The following is a 22666-nucleotide window of genomic DNA, read 5'->3' as shown; positions in this document are numbered from 1 at the left end:
AACTAACTTGCACTAAACAGTGTATAATTTAGCATTTGCAGGTTCTTAACAAAGTTCCTCTGCCATGCCTCAGCTGAGCAATTCTGGTACTCTCATCTTCTGTACATCCTTTATTTACAAAGCTTTCATGTTGCCAGAAACAGTTCAGAGTACTAAAAAAAAAAAAGAAGAAAAGAAAGATTTAGAAAGAAAATAATGCATCTGCGTATAATAATGCATTAGTAATAATAATAATATAATGCCTCTATAGCCCTGTTCTCTAGGCATGTAAGATTTGCATTAAATGGGACCTTCGTCCCATGTTTGCATATGGGGTTTGGAGGTGCACATATCTCTATCCTCATGAGGCTAGGGCGAGGTGAAGCTGATTTAAAGTGGAGTGAAGGAAAACTCAGCTGGCAAATTTGAAGTTGCAGCAGCAGCAGCCTTCAGGCTGCGCACGCTCAGAGCGCATCGCACTGTCAGAGTTGTTCTGAGGCACCAGGAACCAGGAGTGTTACTACATGGTCACATTGCAGCTGAAATCAGACACTTGAAGCAGAGCAGTTGTGTTTGCTGATACTTTATAGGAAATAAACATGCAATATCAAATGTGGCAGGTTAAGCACGTAGAAAACTTGCTCTGTGTTCTGTATGAGAGCTGGCACGTGCATTATTTCTTATGCAATTGCCATCTTCAGAGAAGACCAAGCTACAAACATCTCTGAAAGTGTCAGTTAATGCCACAAATCTTGTATAAAATGGCACAGATTTAATGCAAAAACAGCTAGACCTTGATCACTGGAATATTTTTCTAATCTCTGTGCTCTTTTTCTGCTGATGATTTGAAAATAATTGGAAGAGGTGGAAGTCAAAATGGGGGAAATGGAAAGAGTTCGCAAATAATCCAAGTTTGGATGTATAATGCTCCTACAAAAACCTGTCAAAACGGTTTAGCTGAGTGCCTAACATGCCTTTCAAAAGTAAGGTAAATATAAATGAAATTCATGGCTCTTGCTTTAGCACCCAGAACTACATGTAAGTGTATTTTCTTACCTGTCATTATTACAAGCTCAGGTAACAAGGAGAAACAGCACTACAATTTTTCTTCCATGTGCAGAGTTGAGGGTGAGCCTCTGAGATTAAAACACAGTGGGAATCAAAACACACAGACAATTTTTGAGTAAGCTACACGCAGTCTGTATGTTTAGCCTAAAGCTGGTAAAACAACGGAGATAAAGAACATTTTCTATTAACAGTTACGTTTTTGAACAATATCTAAGAAAGATGCATGAAAATAACTGTCCCTTAACATCCTCCCCCCACACATTGAAATAGAAAAATAAAACTTCATTTTAGTACTGCTTACAGGTGGAGATTTTGATTATGATCCCTGGAGGATAGCTTATTCTTGAAGGGCAAGCACAGATAAAATATCAGCCATAATTACAGCAAGAGCTTAGAATGCTCTGTTATACAATTGAATCAAAAAGAACAGTTGAGATGATATGTAATAAATAAACCTATATTATAACCTTATAACCTATAGAATTGCATAATATAATCACATAATATAATTACATAATATAATAATATAATTAACAAAATTATATAAATATATATATAATTGTATAATAATATAATTAACAAAATTCACAAAACTATGGCCAAACAAACTAAAAGAGTAGGGCAAGACCAGTGCCGTGGGTTAAGCTCCCATTTTTAATCATGAACAGTAATAACTTAATCAAATGCTAGTTACAATTCCTCCAGTTATTAAATATCAGCTCTTAAGTATAACTATCTATTAAATTCCACATAGTTTATTATTTCAGGCACTACAAAGCTCCTGATGCAGGAGGCAGATCAGTAAGGGGGCTCTCAGTGAGCCACACCAGCCCCCTCTGTTCTCCCCAGGGCCCCACGTAAGAGGACACATAAGGCAGTGCAAGAACAGGGCAGGCACCTGTGATTGATACAGCTTTCGAGCCTCTGGTTTATTGCAGCTCGGGGAGATGGCTGAGCCTAGATCATTTGAGCACATCCTCTCTTTTCCTGCTGTCTCCAAGTTTGAAAGCCTTGCTTGTAGAGGAGACCTGTCATCCAAATGACAAGCAAATTGTGTGTGCTACGTAAAGCAAACACATTTGGGTTTTAATTTTCCTTTTTTTTTTTTAAGAATAATTAAAAAAGAGCTTTGTAGAAGGTTATTAAACTCTCAAAAGAAATTCAGTTTCCAGCAGAGCACTGGATTTTCTTCTTTGCCCTATCTTGCATCCTTCCGTGCAGATTCAGTCTCAGGCTCTGAGATATCAGAAGAAAGTTACTGCACAATAGAAATGTGCCACTGTAAGACAATTTTTAAAGTTACTTTTGTCAGTGCCAAGCAGGAGCTTGGATGTTTGTAGGAGGGGGCTGCTCGGCAGAGCTGTTCTGTGCAGCAGCCTCCTGACCAGCCACGTGAACACAACAGCCAGCCTGGGAACAGCAGGGAGAGCCGTGGGCATCTCCGAAGCAGTTACAGCATGGAGGCAGGCGGGAAGGAGCTGCTCTCAGACCAGAGCGCCGTGTCCAACGCGGCTCCGTAAGGGCCTTGGCGGTGCCGCTGAGGGCTGCGGGAGCCTCCGCGCGGATGGAGGCGGCTCGCGGAAACGCTGCCCTGGCGGCGAGCAGAGCGAGCGCGGTGGGGAGGTACCGCAGAAGGGACCCCTAGAGATCATCTACCCGCCCCCCCGGGCCTGCATGGTGTCAGCATGGCCCGTCACACGCTCCTCCAACCCGTGTCTTCGTCGCACTTTGCTCGTCAGTGTCACTGCGGCCCCTTACCCCGAAGCAAGGGTGAGCATATGCATGAATCTGTCACAACAGACACTACTGCTTCCATAAGGGAAACAAATTATCCACAGAGAAAAACGCGTGCAGGATAAGCTGCTTTGACACAAGGGATTTACTTTGTCCCACTCAAACACATTTGCCCATTTACATTTTAAAAATTGTGGTCTTTAAAATGTTATCGCCGCACTGCAGGAATCTTTCACCTTGGCTGACAGTGAGACTTCGCTCACATTAAAGGAGCAGCTTATTGGTTTTATTGTGCTCAGCTAAACTAAGCGCTTAACTCATTAATTCATCTCCACTACTCATATTAAAGACAACCTGCTCTTCTGAATGAGGCATACTCCTTCTACCCCCCCTTAGACATTTGCACAATCTCTTCTTTACCCAAAGCCTGTCAGTCAGAGCAGCACAGATCTAGAAGACAGTGATTTTTTTTTCTTTTTTTCCCCTAGCATTGCCTGAATTTTCATTAATTTCTTCACAGTTAAAAGAGCCTCCGTTTGGCACGGGCTCTGAAAGTCAATTACTACAAGTACACAAAAGATTGCTATGTTGATAAAGATATGTTAGGCACACGTCCACATTTGAGTACGCCTTAAAGCAAACTCTTGTTTATTGAAACAAGCTACACAATTAATTTGTCAAGAAACATGGCTCTGCACAACCGGTTTTAACCTTACTAAATATTAGCTACAAGCTAGCTCAGAATAACATTGAATTCTTCAGCAAGACAGCCACATTTACACAGGTGGGCTGCAATGCTTCCTGCAGCACTAATTCCAGCCGAGAAGCTGGTGCTTTGGGTCTGTTTGCAGACACATGCAAGCCTATTGCTGTGCTCGGGGGAGAACTGGAACAATTTGCTCTTTATCGACAGCGGAAACTGTCATTAATGTGCGTATAGACCAAATGCTGTAGACATGCAAAAAAAAAAAATGACCTTTTCCTTATAGGACAGCATCAAAACATGTAGACAAAGATCTTGGAAATATAGAAGAAAATAAAAAACTCGAAGAAAACAACCATAAATCTGAAGCTTAAGAGACAAACCGTGTCGCCCGCCATTCCAGGTGGGTGCCGCGTGTTGCGGTGTTCATGCGGACCCGCTCCGCTCGGGAGCGCGCGCTGCCCTGCGGAAGCCGTTCTGGGGAGACACGGAGCTCTGCTGTTAACCTTTTGCAGCGTGCCTGTGCGTGGACTATGCGCGGGTGGTGGTAGAAGTGCTTAGGCACGACACCGGATGTTCCCAGGAGCACCCCCTGCCCTGTATGGAAAACAGCAGTTTCTAGGTCCTCATCACGGCAAGAGGCAGGAAACTTTTCTTAGAACAAAGCCATTCCTTTGCTGCACATTCCAAACGCTGCGTTAAGCCACCCTCATCGATGTTATCCTGGGAACAGGCCTTGCACGTTAAGCTAGCAGCAACGCAGCAGGTTTGCCAGGCTCCCGGAGCGGGACCTGTGCGACTTGGACGAGCAGAGGCAGCAGCGGCCGCAGGGCACCGCAGGGCACCGCGAGGCACCGGCAGCACCGGCCGTGGCCGCAGCGCGGCCTGGACACGGCAGCTGCATCCCGTCCCCGCTCCGAGCAGCGGAGCCTCGTGGAGGTGTAAACTGCTGCTTATTCTTACACTGACTATTGAGAACTCCCCAGGCGGCTCGATGCCTTGCTAGGGGAAGAGGTGGAGCACGGCTGCGGGGGCTTCCCTGACAAATGCAAGTGTTTTCCTACGTCGAGAGAGGGAATCGGGCAGACCAAAATTAGCCCTGTGAATGATGTGAGGTGGGACACAGGTGAATTTCGAAAATGTTGCAATGCACAAAGCCAGGGTTTCCACTTCAGTTCTATAGGAAATTCCTCCACTATCTTTAATAGGGGCTGCTTTGTATCTTTTGTTTTTTCCCTTGGACATCATACCTTCTACAACATTGCAATCTTGAGATGATTAGAGCTGAAATGAGCTGGAGGGTGTTTATTGAATGCAGCCGTTCAAATAATATCCTCAGCCTTCAGCATGGTCTTTTGTTACAAATTTTTGATTTTTAAGACCAGCAGTTCATAAATGAAAGGCTGTCCATAAATGCATTACCTATCAATCAGATGAATTTCCTTTTTCCCCAGTAACAATTCTGCAATTCCACTTTACCAGTAGATACCAGCAGCTATTCTCATCGTGTAAGATAGTTATTCTCATTAAATGGCAGAGGAAAATACTATCAATGTGGCTGTTTACTTGGGGGGTAGATACCTAGCAGTTACCTTAGTCAACATTTTTAAAGCTAAAGATGATTAACTGGCTTTATCTTTTACGTTTGCAGAGAATACGTATAGACCAATTGAAGCATGAACGTGGATTGTATTTAAACCTATACAAAGAAGTGACAGCTCTTCATGGTTCAAGTATTAAACAGACCATACTATCAAGTTTTCCAAGGATTTTAGACACAATTATCTCAAGTTAAAAAAAAATACAACTAATTTTGGCAACAGCCATGATAATAGGTCACCATGTTGTGTTCTGTTTGAAATATTTTTTTGTAAATGTCTGCACTGAAGATTTCTTTTTGTTTGCCTTTATGTAAATTTTTTACGTAGCTATTTTTATACACTGTAAGGCTTTGTTCTGGGAGTTGCTGTTAATCTGATGTATAGTGTAATGTTTTTATTTCAATTGTTTTTATGACACCCTTTGAGCAGGTACATGTCTAATTCTGATTGTTATCAGTGAAGCCTCTGCTTTGTAGCAAGTACCTAAAGCGTAAGATTGTCTTTAAGGAAAATATCAAGCTCTGTTCTTATTCTTTGAAATCTCAATAAAGAGAAAGGATGACAGCTGCGACAAAAATAAATTGTTAACGAAAGGGAAAATTAAAAAACCCCGAGCAAAGCTTAACAGCCAGAAAGGGAATAAAGAGTTTCTGCAGAGAAGGCTGGGTCTCGAACACGGAATGTAACACAAACCTCCCAGCCTGCAGACAGCTGGTGGCTAATGATCCTTTTCTTCTAGAGGAAGACACACCTTTTATCGATAGGTTATCGGTTCTCTTTTGTGTTAGAATTAGGGTAAGAAACTGGAATTCTGGATTGGTTTTGATTCCTTTGTTATCTGCTGCCTTAAAGTACTGTACCTTCTCTTCCTTTCAGAAAGATACCAGTCAGAATTGGAGACCTTTTAAAAAAAAGTCGTCATATCAAAGCTGCATTTTTTTCCACAGAAATAGAATATATATATTTTTTGTGTGTTTTTGTTAACTACGCTACAGATATTGAATGCACCTTGAGATAATTTTAGTGTTTTTAACTGGTACCTAATTTATCAAACAGTACATATAATTGTAACTATGAAATGTCTATGTATCTTTAGTTACATTCAAGTTTGTAACTTTATAAACATGTTTTATGCTTGAGGAAATTTTTAGAATGGTACTGATAAGAAAACATGTTAGGGTAAATGGCCAATAGACAAAACGGACTTGGGAGGGAGAAGGTTTCGTGTTACACAGGAGGTTGTTTCAGGAAGAGAGGAGCTGCCAGTTTCGATGGAGAGAAAGAGGAGAGTAAGCGAACATCAGGTTTCCATTTACAGATATCCAGGGAAAAAGTAAGTTTTTATAGACTGGTAGACAGAAATAAATAAATAAATAAATAAATGATAAAGATGGACGTTAGGAAATGTATTTTGCCACTTTTGCATTATTTAGGGGGAAGAAAACACTGTTACTTGTAAATTTGTAAAATGTTAAATGTCTGGGCAGTAGTGACTGATGTCTTAATAAAAGCTTCCTGTAGTGCATTGGCATGGATTAAATACATAAGATGTCCTATAAACTCTATGCTGTATAAAATATTAGAGGGGAAAATCCTGTTACCTTGCCTCTAAACTTTAATTTGTTACTGTTTTATTTGGCAAAAAAAAAAAAAAAAATACAATCTTGGTCAATATTTAAACCAAAGTAAAATGGGGGAAAAGAACCAAAGTAATTTGTTTTGCATGGCTAAGCCATTATGTTATCTCTGTAAATATTGTGATTTTTTTTTTTTAGAATTTTGTTAAAAAAATTCTAAAATTTTTAAACACCTGTTTTTCCAAAATAAAACGTGAACACACAAAAAAAAGTTACTTTATATAGAAATATAGCTTTTTTTTTGGTGCGAGAACACTGCCAAGTGATATGCATTTTTTTAAAAATGCAGTGGGAATAATTCTAAGAAGGAAAGATTGTGGTAGGATGCTGTGATGGAGTATGCAAAAAATCAAAGGTCTTTGTTTATAACACTACAAAGAATTCTTAAATGCGGAGAAGAAACCTCCAACGATCATAAGGAAAGGCATAGGGAAGGGCTGAAAATTTGTGCACCACTGTCTGGGAATGTGGGGAGAGAAGAAACATATTCCTTCAACCCCCACAACTATGAAAAAGGAGTAAAACCACCTCGCCCTAATGGGATTCTGCTCGATCTTCTATGCACTTTAAATCGTCAGTCCTAGGAGCCAGGTTTTTCCCTGCTCAAAGGTCACTACAGGCACGTTTCAAGAACCAAGAGTGCAAAAGAATTAATGTTTCTATCCATGCCTAAACAACAATAAAACCGGAGTATGTCTTCACTCGCTTGTCTGAAATCTGCGTTTAAACGACGTGCACGAACACGAAGGAGGGCACCGCCGCGGGGCTCGCGCTCCCGTTGCCTCTGATGGCCCCGAGGTGCGTGGCAGGTCCCAGAGGGCTACGTGGGCTGTCTGGGCCTCCCCTCCAACGAGAGGGGCAGGACCGAGAGAGCAGCAGCAGCCGGTCAGAGCAAAGCGGGATCACAGCAAGGCGGGATCAGAGCAAAGCGGGATCAAATTTCCCTGTCCCACTTGGGCCCTGGTAGGAAGCCTGTAGCAGTGAGTCGTAGGGGGCATGTGCAGCTCTAGCATGAGGCCCAACTCCAGGGCACGGGGGAGGGAAAATTCCCTGCTCACAAACTGATGAAGAACAAACCCGTAGGGTGGCACACCAGCACTTTTGGCTTATAGATGAGGAATTAAGACAGTTTCTGGTGTCTATTCACAGCTTCACCGGGAAATGGACCCCGTGCTTGGAACCACACTGGTTTGTCTACACGGCGCAAACACAGCGTCGTGCGAGACCGTCTCACAGGCTTCCCAAGCAGGCAAGTGCATAGAGCCCCCAAAGCAGCAATCGCAAAGCTCTAGGTACACTACAGCGGATACGAGGCCCTCCTGAAGCTACCAGAACAGAAACACGGGCTAGCGGTGGCAATAGGGGAGGCCTCTGAGCTGGTTAGGATAAACGCAGGAAAAGGGAAAGCACTGGGATAATCTCTGCTGATTTCAAGTTCTCCACGATGATCCAGAGTCTAGGATTTTAACACAACCCGTTTGCTGCATTTCAGCTACTAGCAGATGTTCGGTTCCTCCGCAGTTGGTTCTGCTCTAACAGATGGGCTACCAGCCCAGCAACCATCTACGCTGGTCCTCTGTGTAACAGCTAGCCTACAGCAAGCCAACAGCACCGTACTTGGGCAGTATCTTGTGCCTTTCCCTGGACAGAGAGTTTTCATCCTGTCATGCTTTGAAATATATGTTGAAAACAAGTATCTATATTTGGATTAGGACTTGAACTAATTATTCTTGAACTATTATTATGAACTTGAACTATTATTATATACTTGAATTATTATTATGTTCAAGTGTATATTAACACAGGCGCTGTACATATTAGCTACAGAAACAGACAAAGAATTAAAATATGTAATTTTTTGATACATTTCTTCAGGGAATATTTAATGCTCACCTAATATCCTCAGCTGGTGGCTGTTGCAGCTAAATCTGATTTACTTGAACTAGCACATGTAGCTGGATGCTTTCCTGTTGACTCCACATTTAAAACAGCCATATGCAGTTAATTATCTCCGCTAAGATTAGCGGTGACGTGCAAAATGAGATCATGCCCTGCTGTGTCAGCCACATCTGTGCAAATGGTCTCTGGCTTTTCTTTAGACAAACAAACAAACAAACAAAAAAAAACCCTCTCTCCAGGTATCCAGGTGTCTGTGTTTCCAGGAATTGCCCGGTGCAGACTTGCAAACAGGACTTCAGGACGGGCAGGGGTTGGAAATGGTTGGACTAAAGGCACCCTCCTTAGTCACTCGCAACCCTTCCTTTCCATATGCTGAAATTCACACGTTTTCCTCATTTACACGTTAGACATTACACGTGTTCGACGCAAGGCACTCACTTCAATCTAGTAATGAATTGCAGCATGAAAAAATTTGGAGACTGATAAAGTACTACAAAATTTTAGTCAAAAATTAGCTCTTTAGTTAAAAAAAAAAGAAAAAAAAAAGGTCATATACATTTTCTTTTATTGGCCCCCAAATGTTTTGCCCATCGTCACATTTTTCCTGGTAAATGCAGACAGGCTGGCATAGTCCCATAACTCTTAGCCTCGGGCTCGTGTTCCCATCTCCTGTTCTGCACAGAATCCCAACTGCCCTCACCTTCACTGTGTGTTTTTATAGAACATTTTGTTCTGCACCTTGAGAAAAACAGCCGTAGTCTTAACACTGATAAAAAACATAGAAGCCAGGGAAACTGAAAAACACTGAAAGTACTGAACTTCTCATGCTTGCTCTTCTACGGGTTCATACCATTGCTCAAATGACCAAAGTCATTTTGTAAAAATTATCCCAAGGCTAATCCACAAAGATTACAAGGACTCAACTGTACCATATATACCATGACACACAACTACACCTATGTCACCAGTGCCTTTCTAAGCCCTTCCTAGCTAATCCTTCTCCTGTCCCCTGTAGAGCAGACAATATAGATAAGTACAAATGCAAGCATCTCTGTACTGGAAGGCCTGCACAAGTCTTTCATTTAGGGATGGGATGTTTTTCACGAGCTTTGGCCCATACAGATGCGTTCCAGGAGTTTATTACACATTATCTATCCAGGCATTCAGGAGTGAGTTGAGGCAAGAAAGTAACATCCAATTGCTGCAAGTAACAATAAACAGATTTTAAACAGATATTAATCCAGTCATATTTTTTCCACCCATTTTCTTTACTAGGAAAAAAAATTAATCCTTCTTGCAGTCCTAACCTACATTCAACCTCACCCAGAAAAATGTATTTACTACAGTTTACTACTAGAACAGGAGTAAGGCTCCCATCAGCCCAAATTTGCACCATCCTCAGACTTCCCCACCATGAGGTTCTCTTTGGATCGCTCAAGTAATCAACTGCACTAGTATATTTTTGATGACAATTTCTTCCTTCAAAGCTGGAAAGCAAATACAAATTCGAGTTTTGATTGCCAGTGATTCCATTATGTCTACACAACAGATCTGAGGTTTCATTAATATTTGCATCTGTCACAAGAACAGCAAGTCCAGCAGTGACCACAGAATCCATTTAAAAGACCGAACCTAATTCATTTCATTTCCTGAATTTAGATTCAATTAAAGAATCAAATAAAACCTCATATAGATAAAATACTCCACAAACTCAATTTCAGTGAGGTTGATATACAAGCTCTCTCTGTTGTTATTCATCCAAACAAAGAAAAATCACACTCATTTCCAAGAATTAATAAATAAATAAATAAAGAGAAGGAACCAAAGTGATTGCATTTACTAAACGGAAAGCAACAGGATATGGAGATGCGGGTGGGCTGGGACTTTCTGATGCAATTAGAGGTCACCGGCTCCTCTCCCGCGCGCGGCGCCTTCCCCAGCGCCCGCGGAGGGGCCGCCAGGGCCCCGATTCCCACTGCACCCCGGCAGCAGCAGGAGCAGGGCTCTGCAGGGAAGCTTTGCGCACACTAGGGGCCAGGATAGGGAGGCCGTCCGCCGCGGCCAGGGACTCTCCCAAAGGCACCTGGACCGTGTCCTTCCACCGCGCACCTTGGTCCTCCCAGGAAGGGAAGGCAGGGAGGGAAGGGAAGAGCGAAGCTGCACGTAAACAAGAGCGTCACTCACTGAAGTGCAAAACCCTGGGGCCAGGGCTGAGATGGGGACATGCTGTGATTGCACCCTTCACAGACGTCTCTGGGCAGGCTCAGGGCTCCGTTCCTGTGATATTCCTGCTGCTATCTCAGGAGCATCACCTCAAGCATTTGCTTTTCTCTAGATACTAGCTTGAAAGGTGCTAATAGGTACCAGCAAGAATGGATCTGGATCCCAAAGACAGCCAAAACACTATTTTGTCAGCCTTAGTGGCAGTGCTTAGCTCCAAGAGGAGAAGCAACCACAGCTCACACAGCTTCAGAGAGCGGCTACCCCCTCTGAGCAGGGCCAAATTCAATAGATTGCACCACGATGGGTATTTAGATGGTAAAAAGTAGCCTTAACATCACACAAAATGTACAGAGAACTGGCATTTGCACACCCACAGTTTAAACCCAAATGCGTTAAGCAGGATGTGTTTGCTTCCAGAAGCACCTGGAGAAGAGCTTGTTGAAGCACTAACCCCTAGCCTCAACACAGCAACATTTTAAACATTTTAAACATTTGTTACCCAGTTACCCAGTCAGCACAATTCAACTCATCATCAGAGACCAGCTACGAGACAAACTTTTCTTCTTGTGACTTTTGAATAGAATCAGGCCAGACAGGATGAGCCTACACATAATTCTACCTTTGTTGCAATAGTGTGGCTTAAAGTGCAAAACACATTGACGTAAATAAAATACAAAATAGAAGTGAGGGAAAGCATCCACATGCATTTAAAAGTATTATTAACTTTTCGATGGTATTTCAATGCACTCCCTTCTTAAGTTCAACTACATCTTGGCACAAGTCATGAGCAAAATAGTAAGTAATCCAACATAAAAATAAGCATTATTTACTATACCCAAGAAAATAGATCCACTTTTAGAATATGAGGCACGGCTACCTGCTGCTGACTGTGTGTTTAGAAGAGACAGGGCCCAAGAAACTGCAAACGTGGCCCCATAAAACAGCAAAGACACCAGTGTTTCTCAGTGGGAAGCCAGCCTCTCTGTGTCCGGGATTTTGAAGTGAATATTTGTGTGAGGACGCCATGAACAGCACATCCAGTTTGCATTACTGATGTTTGCCCGAGCAGGAAAGAAACTGAATTTTGGCTAATTCTTTGGGGCCCAAAACCCAGCATAGCTGAAGGGAGAAGGCAAGAGAGAAAATGTCAGCTTAATTCCTGTGGAATCAGGATGGAAGCAATGGGAAATGACTCCTCACTCACTAATGCTGAGCGAGCTTAAGAACGAACTGAAGGAAATTGCATCATAAGCAAAGATTTTCTGAAAAAATAATTAAAGTAACATCTGGAGGTTTCACAGAGGGTACAGGAAGCCAAAAACATGTCCAGAAAAGAACTTGCCCACAACAGCAGCTACAAGTATGTAATTATCCTTGGAAAGCTGACTATAAATTCCCAGTACAAATTTGCATTTGCATATTTTTCTATGGAAAAGCAACACCCTTTTGGCCACCAGGGAACTGATGAGCCACAACGGGATTTTAGCAGTGCCTGAACTAAACGCATCCCCTCCAAGGAGGGATTGGGGAGCCCGCAGAGCCCCCTGGAAGGGGCCCGCAGCGCCGGGCCCGGCTGCACGAGGCCTGCGAGGCCTCTCGCGAGGAGGCCCCTGCGGAGCCCCGCAGCAGGGCCCGGCTCTGCCCCACCTGCCTGGCGGAGGGAAAACCCAGGGATAAGGTGAAACATGGCTGCTAGCAGCTTTATGACCGCGGACGGTTCGATTTATTGGCCACAAAGAGCAAGCGACCTCCACACGCACACCCTCCTGATCCATTCCTGGCAGCAGGTGGAATGGCGCCGTTGGAATCAACGGTCCCCCTGCCCTCACCATTCCCTCCCTGCGCAGCCCCGGCATCGGGAGGGCAACGCGGCGGCGCCAGGTTTCTTCTCGCCCTCGCGATGCTGAGCAGCCTGGGATTAATCCTGCTGCCACGGGATCCTATCCTGATGAGGACAGCAAGCTAAGTATTATTCATATTCCGGAATGTGTTAGGCATTTACAGCATGGCTTTAACAGCTGCCCAGCGGACACGCTGAATTCGTGTGACACCGGTTTGCATTACGGCAAGGTAAAGTGACAACTGCTTAATCTGCAGAGAGCTGACAGCCATCCCTAAGCCCCTGCGGAAAGCATCCAGCCCCACAAAACTTACAAGAAGGATTTTCTCCTTTTTCTCTGGAATCCGTTCTCAGCAGCAGCCTGACCTCCATTACCATTCCGGACAGGACTACCTTGGAAGTTGATTCTTGCATATAATTACCCTGTTTATAAGGTGCTGTTGACTCTGTTCATTGTAACCCATCTTCCCCATCCCGCTACTATTTTTGTTGCAATTAAACAATTTGATTCTCCCCGGCTGTTTGCTGACCAACTTCCAGGGTATTACCCTGGTATTTAGCAGTCATCTAAAAGCACCATATCACGTTCAAAACCTCACAAGGAACTCAGCGGCTATAATTTTATTACCAATTTTTCTTATTGCAGGCAGAACATCAGACTGAAGCTAATGTATTCTGTTGATACGACAAGCTTCAAACTCCTGGCTTGTTCTTTCCTAATCAGCGGCCTAATCAAATTTTACCTGTTAATATGATTTGATTATTAACCTGCCCAGGAAGAAATCATCTCATCTTGAGTTATTAAAGCCAGGACCCTCCTCGGTCCACCACATAAATCCAGCCACTGGCAGATGGTACAGACCTGCCCTCCTGCTTTGCCGGAGTGCCTTTTTGTCACCTCTTAAGGAACGAGGCCAAGAATAGGCAAAAATGAAGTGAGCTCCACTGGAGTTTTTAGTAGAATGAACATAATTTAGTCCCAACAGGAGACACATATCCTTGATGCTTTCTTCTTTTGAACAACTACCTTTAATATTTTTTTTTGACATGGAAAAGACGCATTAGGTTTGTGTGTGCAGGGAAGCAATAGAATAAAAAGGAGAATAATATCTGGACTAGAGAAAAAAAATACATTACAAAAAAAATATATTAACTTGTGCTCCTTATTTCTGCTGGCAGGGTTTCAGAAGAGATGAGGTGGCTTTTTAGTCCTCATCCTGGCACAGTGCTACTACTTGGATATTGAGGGAAAAAGGGCTGTGAATCCTTGCGAAACGTGCATTTCTTCTGAGCACAAGCCCACACAACGAGGAAGCAGTGACTAAAGTGAGATAAATTATAACACATTCCCTCCACCTTGTAGCAGCAAAGAAGGAAAGCTTCCAATACCAATGCCTTGTTTTGATATTTTTGAAAAGGAATGGGTAAACAAATCCATTGGATGATAGATGGATGTCACCATGTATTGTCCAGGAAACAAAGTATTACAAAATCATTCTAATTACTGCAGATCTTAGTGGATTTAAGGGATTTGAGGGTCATCTATCAAAATTAAAGCATGCTGTGATTATAGAACCGCATTAGGATAGGATACATCTTGCATTACAAGGAAGGCTTCCAAAATTAAAAACAACATACAGGGAAAAATGACATTCCTTTGAGCTTCTGCTGAAATCTCAGACAACTTGTAATTAATATGCATGCATAATGACTTGCAACTTAGTGGGTAATATCACTGCCATGTCCCCTTCTTTAAAACTTGGTAATTTTAATGCCGTTTTTATTAATATGATTAATGCAAGCCACTTTGTGTAGATGGGGAGGAACAGAAGCAAATCAAAGTTAGCAGTCTGCCTCATTTAAATTCAGATTGGTAGGAAAGTATATTGCTCTCTGGCCTGAAATATCAAAAGGAAAAGAAAAACCTCAGATAAATTGAACAGTTACTTACTGAAGAGGATTGGATGCTGTCACCCATTTATTGGGGATTGTTCAACTGTGCTTTGGGACATAATCATACCTCCTGCAAAATGCCAAGAGAATGGATAAGGATTTCAAGAGAATATTAATAAAAGATAATATTGTGCAGGCTGTAAATGAGTTTTAGATTGACAAATAACATCCAAGAGTGAGATGGAAAAGTCAGAGGCAGCTTAATGCACATTACCTTGATTTAAGCTGAGCAGATTCACAAAATATCAACTTAACTTTGGGGGCACTATTTGTGAAAAGCAAACTTATTGAAAAATAATTTTAGATCCTGTTTTTGAAAAATGTGTGATGCTACAATTTAAGCTCAATAAGAAAAGGAGATAGAAGCTGTTGGCATCTCTGAGGGTTGAGCCTATAGAGTCTTGGATCAAAAACTTGCAGATCTTTTTCACTTGGCCAGAGTATTGAACACCACTGGCCGAAGGCAATCTGCACAGGGGCTGCAAGTCCACGTGCAGATTGCTGTGATAACTGAAACTCACCCTGCACTCCTGCTCCAAGGAGTCTCTTGTTTTCCTCTCGTGGATGTCTTGGGAAGGCAGACAGGAGTTGGCCCCAGCAGCCCCTCTCGAGACGCCCCAGCAGCTCTCCCCTGCTCTGCAGCCGGGGCACAGGGCTGGTGCAGGTGGCTTCTGCGTTCACGCAATCCTGCAGCATCCTGCAGAACGTCCCACGGGTCCTGAGCTTAGGCACATTTGTGGAGCCAGCCCTATATTTCCAGAAGAGTTTTATTCCAGAGTTTGCTAGATACATTCAGTACATCCTCCACACTCGAGCTGTTTCACGTCCTCCTGTGCACACAGGAAGGACAAGCGGACAGAATGTGCTGAGGGATTTTTCAGAGAAGCACTGGGCAGGCTGTGTAGACGCAGGTGTCTGGCCTGTGCAGAGATGTCCAGCTTGGCATACCAAGAAGCTCCTTCAGGACACCGTTGAGCCTGTTCTTTTATAGGACACAGACTTTTAGTAAGACTTTTGGTCCAATAACTCTAAAATCAAGGTGGAATAAAACACTATCTGCATATTCATGCAGTTCTGACCTCTTGGAAGGATCTTCATAGAGCGAAAGCTGAAAGAATAGAACGATACCACATCGGAAATAACAGTCCAACTTGGGTGCCGGTGGACTTCAGAGCTCCTGCACCAGTATCGAGTCTAACGAATCCAGGTGGTCAAGGTCTGGAAAGAGTTTGATAAGACTGACCACATTTTGGTGCTTAAACATCTTCAAAATAGCTGTGCTCTTCCTCCAACAGCAAACCAGTTCTTAGCCCCTCTTTTGGTTGCAGTTTCTTCTTTTATTAGTGAAAATAACCTAAGCAGGAAGAGCCTGCTGTCTGCCTTCCCCTTCTTCCTGCTACTTGGTTATCTTTTGTCTGATCTCCATGCTGGAAAGCCTCCCTTCAGCTAGTTCTTTTCCCGAGATAAAGGGAAGCAAAGAGAATTGGTCTTCCAGCAAAAGCAGGTTTTGTCTGTCATTAAATTCCCTTCAAAGCACTTCAATAGCCTATAAATCACTTCCACCAACTTTATATATTTGCCATAATTTTATCCTTTATCTTCACTACTGCTGCAATTCTCCCTCCTTTCCATCTTCAATCTTCTTTAACTGGTTATTGTCTCCCATTTGTTTTTGGTCTCATGGCCACAGGTTTTGATACTAACAAGAATCCCAGTCTTCCTCAGGCGTGCCTTTGGCACAGGCAAATAGACAAAATGGGTAAGAAAGTGTCTGAATTCTTGCATGGTGGGGACTTGCACGCTGCTGGAAAAGAAAGATCCCAAATACTAAGGGTGCAGATAATACAAACATTGTCAGGAATGACAACATTCAGGCTGTATACAGCACCTTCTGCAGCAGACAGAGAGAAACCGAAGCAGCCAAGCAAGATTATTTTTAAAACTAAATATAACCAGTGCAGGTGTCCCAGGAAAAGGTTGGCATTCCATTAAGAAAACTTTTCCTGTAGCAGTAAAACGGTTGAACAGCAACCAAGTTGAGTGGCAACCAAGACAACATTACCAAGAAGGAACTGGGCCATTTGAGAGCACAACACCTTCCACTGTAAGATGTAAGACTTGATAAGAAGCAGATGAAAGAAAGACATAAAAACGACTCTCTTATTTTCTCAGTGTATAAAGTGAGTCTCTCCTCTTTAACATCACTTCTCTGTATTGTTGCATCCTGCTAGGTCTCACCCTGTGGGGCTGTTTTTCATACATCTACTACGTAGAATACCCTGTGGGGCTCCTGGCTGCAATGAAACTACACGTCACCAACTACATATCAGTGGAGAAAATCATCAAGCCAAATAAGTTTGTCATTCATGTCCTCATCTGACCTCAAGAAAACAGCCAGCCCTTTAGCTAGCACTGACATCTCTATTTTCACCAAAAAAAAAAAAAAAAAAAAAAAAAGTTTGACTCTTTAATAAGAAGGGGGCAGGATCACAACTAACATGCGCTCCCTGAGGTGGCACACCAGAGTGCCACCCTCCCTACTTTGTTGCAACTGCAGTTCACACCACAGGTTCATCACCCGTGGGATAAGCACAGGATGTGGAGCAAGGAATAAAATGGGGATCCTTGCACAGCCAGTAGAATCATAGAATCATAGAATGCTTAGGGTTGGAAGGGACCTCTAGAGATCATCTAGTCCAACCCCCCTGCACACGCAGGGACACCTAGAGCACGTGGCACAGGACTGCGTCCAAGCGGGTTTTGAAGATCTCCAGAGAAGGAGACTCTACAACCTCTCTGGGTAGCCTGTTCCAGTGTTGCTCTCAGCTTTGTAGCCTCCCTTCGTGTAGCAGGGACCAGAACATCTCGGGCTGATACAAGCAGTCATACTGGTGATGTTTCAAATAGCAACGTTCCTCTGGAGTCAGCAGAGAACAGCGGTTCCCTCATCCATTGCTGCTGTACCAGTAAACCACCGCTCGCATCTCACCCCAACCCACAGCACATGCCTGCTTCCCTCTTCCTGGGGCTCCCCTAACAGCCCATGGGACTGGGGACATCCCACATGCTGACAGCCTCAGAGGCCTGAAAGCACCGTGTTCTGCCCATTGGTAAGTTCAATTGGCAAATACAGCATGAATGAGAGCACTGAGGTACTCCTTGGTGACAGTACAATACATCCACACACTCATGTATTTACAGTTACACATGTCAGGGGCCTCAGTATGAGACAAGTATGATCCTATCTGCCAAACATTAAAAAACAGATACAAGCCACTGACATGTTTAAAAGCTTAAAGTTCGTTACTTTATATAGATATTTGACAAACTAGACAAAAAATGATTATCAGTCCTTTTCCCAAGTGCCAAGTGCCCGGGAAACAGCAGCACTCAGATAGCTGGCCTGCCAGGTTCTTCAGGATAGCACAAACAGCTGAGGAGCAGATAATGAACTGCTTGTAACGAAATGACAGGGAGAGAAGAAGAAGCAATAAGGAAGCAAAGCATCATTGCCACTGAATGTTCCCAAGCAATAAAATTGTAAAGGAGGAATCACAGAATGCTTAAGATTGGAAGGGACCTCTAGAGGTCATCTAGTCCAACCCCCCTGCACACGCAGGGTCACCTAGAGCACGTGGCACAGGGTGGCATCCAAGCGGGTTTGGAACATCTCCAGAGAAGGAGACTCCTCAACCTCTCTGGGCAGCCTGTTCCAGTGCTAAGAGAAGAGGAAGAAGATCATATTGACATGATCTTGAAGAGACAGACCAAGATCTCACTAATGCTGGTCCTTTGTCATCAAGGATGGAAAGAGAAGATTTCAATATTTATTGAGGAAAGTCATTAACAACAGAGTTGCTTAATGAGCATGAGGGAAACTCAGAGAACATATAAAATGAACCAAGAGGAAAATGTAAAGCACAACACTGAAGAAGATGAGAGGAGACAACTAACAGAACACAAGCCTAAGCAGTAAAGAGAACTGCAAGACTGTAATTCAAAAAAATGTATTCAATGTTGTTATGGAGGATGGGATTGGAAGAGACAGAGGAGACACTAAGAAAGATTCCAAAGGTTCATAAAGGTAAGAAGAATTTCTCCATTAATGCATTTCAGGTACCTGCAGATTTAAATCTAGTTGCATTCCACAAACATCTGCAAAGATATGTCAACACCCCACAAATTTCCTGTAATGAAATTCCCATGTTACTTTTCACAGTTGCTGATATGCAGAAAACAGAGCCTATCAAGATATCCATTTTCATGTACTCCCCAATTTGTCTGTTTTCTCATCTTTCCTTTTGTCTCATTCTTGTCTTATGCCAATCATATATTAGGATTGATCTCTGCCTTACACTAGAGAGAAAATTATTGGGAGTGCTCCTGGGTTTTTCTTTTGTATTCTCGATTTGTCCAGTGCCTCCTTCATTGGCATCCGGTCTCGACACTGTAATAATGGCCTTCATCATGGATCATACAAACAGTGAGAATGGTACCAGTGTATCTTTCATGTCTGTTTTTTTTTTTCTCTAACCTCTCCAAGATGAGGAAAACCAAAAACCAGAAAACAAGCTAAAAACACTACTTGGAACTACCAGCATCCTGATAGCTCCTTCCTTGTGGAGCTTCATATTATCTACTTAGGATTGCACAGGAAGTCAAAACAGACACATTTTTCTTCCTCTCTACCTAGGTTACTGGGGAAGTGTCTAGGAGGAAACACTTGCCTCTGATACATGTGCAAAACTATATTACTGTACTGGACTGACAATTATTTCTCTCTCTTTTTTCTTTCAGCTATCATCTTCTACCTTATCAAGCAAGGTTTATTTTAACCTCATTTCCCTCCGAGTAGTTTTTCTCCTCAGTTTTTGCCACCATTAATACGCAGAAGGTCATGCTTGTTCCATTCAGCTCTGGACACCTGCTTATGTCACAACAAATGCTTCACAAGAAACTTTTTATGAACACCCCTGACACGTTGCTTTCCAGCACAATGCGAGCACAGACAAGACTGCGGCTTTCATTACATATGGGAAATCAGGAGAAAAATAACAACAACAACAACAAAAAAACCCACACTGCATAACTCGAAGAGAACAAATAGAATAGATAAGGAAGAAAAGAACCAAGCTGTAGATGGCCGCTTGGTAAGAAACAATATCCCTCAGCTCACATGAAGTTTGGTTTCCCAGAATGGAGAGGAAAACACTACGACTTTCACCTGCCTTTTGAACTCTTCATCACTTCTCCTATTGAACCTGTAGTGATGTTTTGACTCATCCTTTAAACTTAATTCATCAAATATTTGTCATGTAAAATGATCCAAAACTATGAGCAAGAGATCTTGGACACAGTGCAACTGACCCTGTAATGCTTTAGTCCATCATTTCTAGTCTGGCCTATCTCCCAGTCATCACAGCTCAACTGCATTAAGGTCGAATTTCACATTTTTTAGACAGAATAAGTATTTTGTAGTTTTCAGTAGGCCTTCATCAGCATCGTGTACAAAAGAGAGAAAAAAAACAACATTCTTTTATCAGAAGTGCAAATAAATGAGTTACATTTATGTTCTATATTTAAATTCTAATCATCACATAATTAAACTACAAATGTATTTCTCAATAAATAATCTAATCTTACAGTATAAACAGGAGATCAGCAAAAGGACTGAACAGCTTATCATCTTTTTGGAGTTAGTTGTTCGTGACTGCAAATATTCGCTCACGGTCATAAACAACCTTCATTCACATGCCTCTAACTGCTTGCTGTAGGGAGAGCCATTTTGTACCCACAGGATGCTTCCTTCCACATACGTGACTCCTGAGACTAAAATGCTCCAAAATGGCTTTCAAAACTCTGAAAAACAAATGCACCATTTCTTGAGGACTTGTTGCCCTGAATCTTCCATGAAAAAAAAAAAAAAAAACAGGCCCCCCTTCCTACCAGGGAAGGGAGTAGTGAGACCCCTCAGAAACTGTTAATTTTATTCAACAGAGTTAAGAATAAAGAAATTCAAGGTAAATGTTTGAAAATAATTGTCAGCAGTAACAACCCCCCCAAAAAACAAAACAAAACAAACAAACAAGAAGAAACCCATCACCGCCAAAATCTTTTCAATCAAATAACCCATCTTTATCTGATATTTCTAGTTTCAGTCTTAAATTCCACTCTCTGTCTAGGCTCAAAGGCAAGCCCCAGCAAGATTTCCTCCTGTCAGAAGATGGCTTTGTAAAACTGATCCCTTGCTTTGAATTTAGCCCAATTCATTGGTGCAAACGCAGAATGCAAAGTGCCCAAGTCTTGAGGACTTTCCCCTTCTTTGCTATTCTCTAATCCAAGAAAGCCCACTGTCATTGCAGCTTTAAATTGGCTGACACACAGCCCGGAGAGCAGGCAAGCATTTCTAAGCTTATTCTAAGCTGTTTGTTTCCTGGAGTGTCTCTCCCTCTCCCCGTTTTATTCAGCGGACATGTAAATGAAGCATTGTCCAAGTTGTCCCCTTCTTTCCTGCACAAATACAGAAGGAGGGTTCTCCTTCGTGCAGTCTCAAATGAGCCTGCAGGCCTAGCCCGTGCATCGCTGAGGTCTCTCTGTGCATTTAAACTGACTGAATTACACATAAATCACGTTTCTTGAGCAATAATACTCACACAAGCTTTACTAGTACCACAGAAAATTGCTTGTCCTCAACACTTGAGAGAGATTAAATATTATAGACAGACATAAACAACAGAACTAGAAAGAGGGCATCTCCCTTCCCTCTCTCTCCTTCTGCTTTGCACACACACGTGCACCCCTTCCCGGGGCACCATTACAGTGTGCAAGCCCTAATAACAAAAAAGGCAAAAGCAGGCTGCTGCACGAATCATTTTTTTCACATAATTTTCGGTGCTCTAACTGAGACATCTTAAAATATGCTGGATGATTAGCAAGTCACTTTTGAACTGTGTCACCCAAAACGGAGGTGTCACAATTGCCTCAAAAATAACTGCATTGTATTTGTGCAATAATAATTTCCAGCACGCAGTCGGCCTTCTGGCTGTAGGAATTAACAGCAATGATGGGTACAAAGCATAACTGCAGCATGACTGCCTGTAATTGAAAAGTAATTGCCGCCACTGCATTGAAAAGCGAAACCCAGATTTCAATTCTGAGGGGAAAAGAAAAGAACTTCCATTTGAAAGAATAACCGCTTCCAAGTTCAGCACAGAGGAAGAATGAATGTGTAACTGCACTGCAGTGCTGGCACTCAATATGGTATAAAGAATAGCCCTTAATATTGTGGGAATTATATGCCTGGATAAGGCTTAAATTCATATTCCTGTAATGCACAATTTCAGTCCCAGATGAAATGCATCTGCTGTGACTCACATATATTATAAGCCTTCCAAAGTCTTAACAGAAGGTCCTGTGCTATAGTAAGGTCTCAACATTTTTTAGATTTAATAGGTTCTCTAAAGTGTGCTGTGATACAAAATTGCCAAATGACCAATGAGGGGTTTTTGTTGCTTCATCATTCGTTTGCAAAACTGGGTGAACTGCAGTAGGTCTTTCTCAATATCAATTTAGAACCCACTTAATTTTATGAATATTTTCTAATCTTAAAAGATGTTATCTAAACATCTCACCAAGAACAAATAAAGGGGCCATCCTTTCTGAGACTAGGTGTTAACTTAAAGCAGCATTAAATGAGATTATTAAGCCATAGCATCTACCGTTTGAATTTTTTGCTAATGATGTAATTTACATTTCTCATTTACTTCTGGCAAAAGAATAGAACAAACTTCTTTTTCTCTCTCTCTCTCTTTAAGCTTATATACTTCATCTGTTTTCATTTTCTCCTTTGCAGGTACCTGTGGCATTCATCCCTCCCCATTTCCTCCAATAACCAATTTTACCCTGTTGTCAATAACCTCCAAGAGATAGATAACAATGTCTTGTTCAAACACCACTAAGTTGGCATCACGTCAGCAACCACATAAAGAGCAGAAGTTTCTTAGTTGTTGATTAACCAAGAAGGAAAAAC

At 42.4% G+C, this 22666-nt stretch overlaps 1 protein-coding gene across 2 annotated transcripts in view; it reads left to right on the top strand.

Moving 5' to 3' along the window:
- The window catches only part of ALCAM (activated leukocyte cell adhesion molecule), a 107383-nt gene extending 101428 nt beyond the window's left edge, over nt 1–5955 (top strand). For both annotated transcript variants that reach the window (XM_088533737.1, XM_088533741.1), the window contains 2 exons: nt 3771–3887; nt 5136–5955. In XM_088533737.1, the coding sequence (XP_088389863.1) occupies nt 3771–3858 (88 nt within the window). In that variant the 3' untranslated portion in view covers nt 3859–3887; nt 5136–5955. The remainder of the gene's footprint in view (nt 1–3770; nt 3888–5135) is intronic.
- The last annotated feature ends 16711 nt before the right edge of the window (nt 5956–22666 follow it).

This window comes from Tinamus guttatus, unplaced genomic scaffold, assembly GCF_059628265.1.
Source record: "Tinamus guttatus ecotype Peru unplaced genomic scaffold, ASM5962826v1 Tinamus_guttatus_pri_ptg000035l, whole genome shotgun sequence".
Lineage (NCBI taxonomy): Eukaryota > Metazoa > Chordata > Aves > Tinamiformes > Tinamidae > Tinamus > Tinamus guttatus.
The sequence above is the reverse complement of the archived record's forward strand: the minus strand, read 5'-3'. Positions and strand labels throughout refer to the sequence as shown.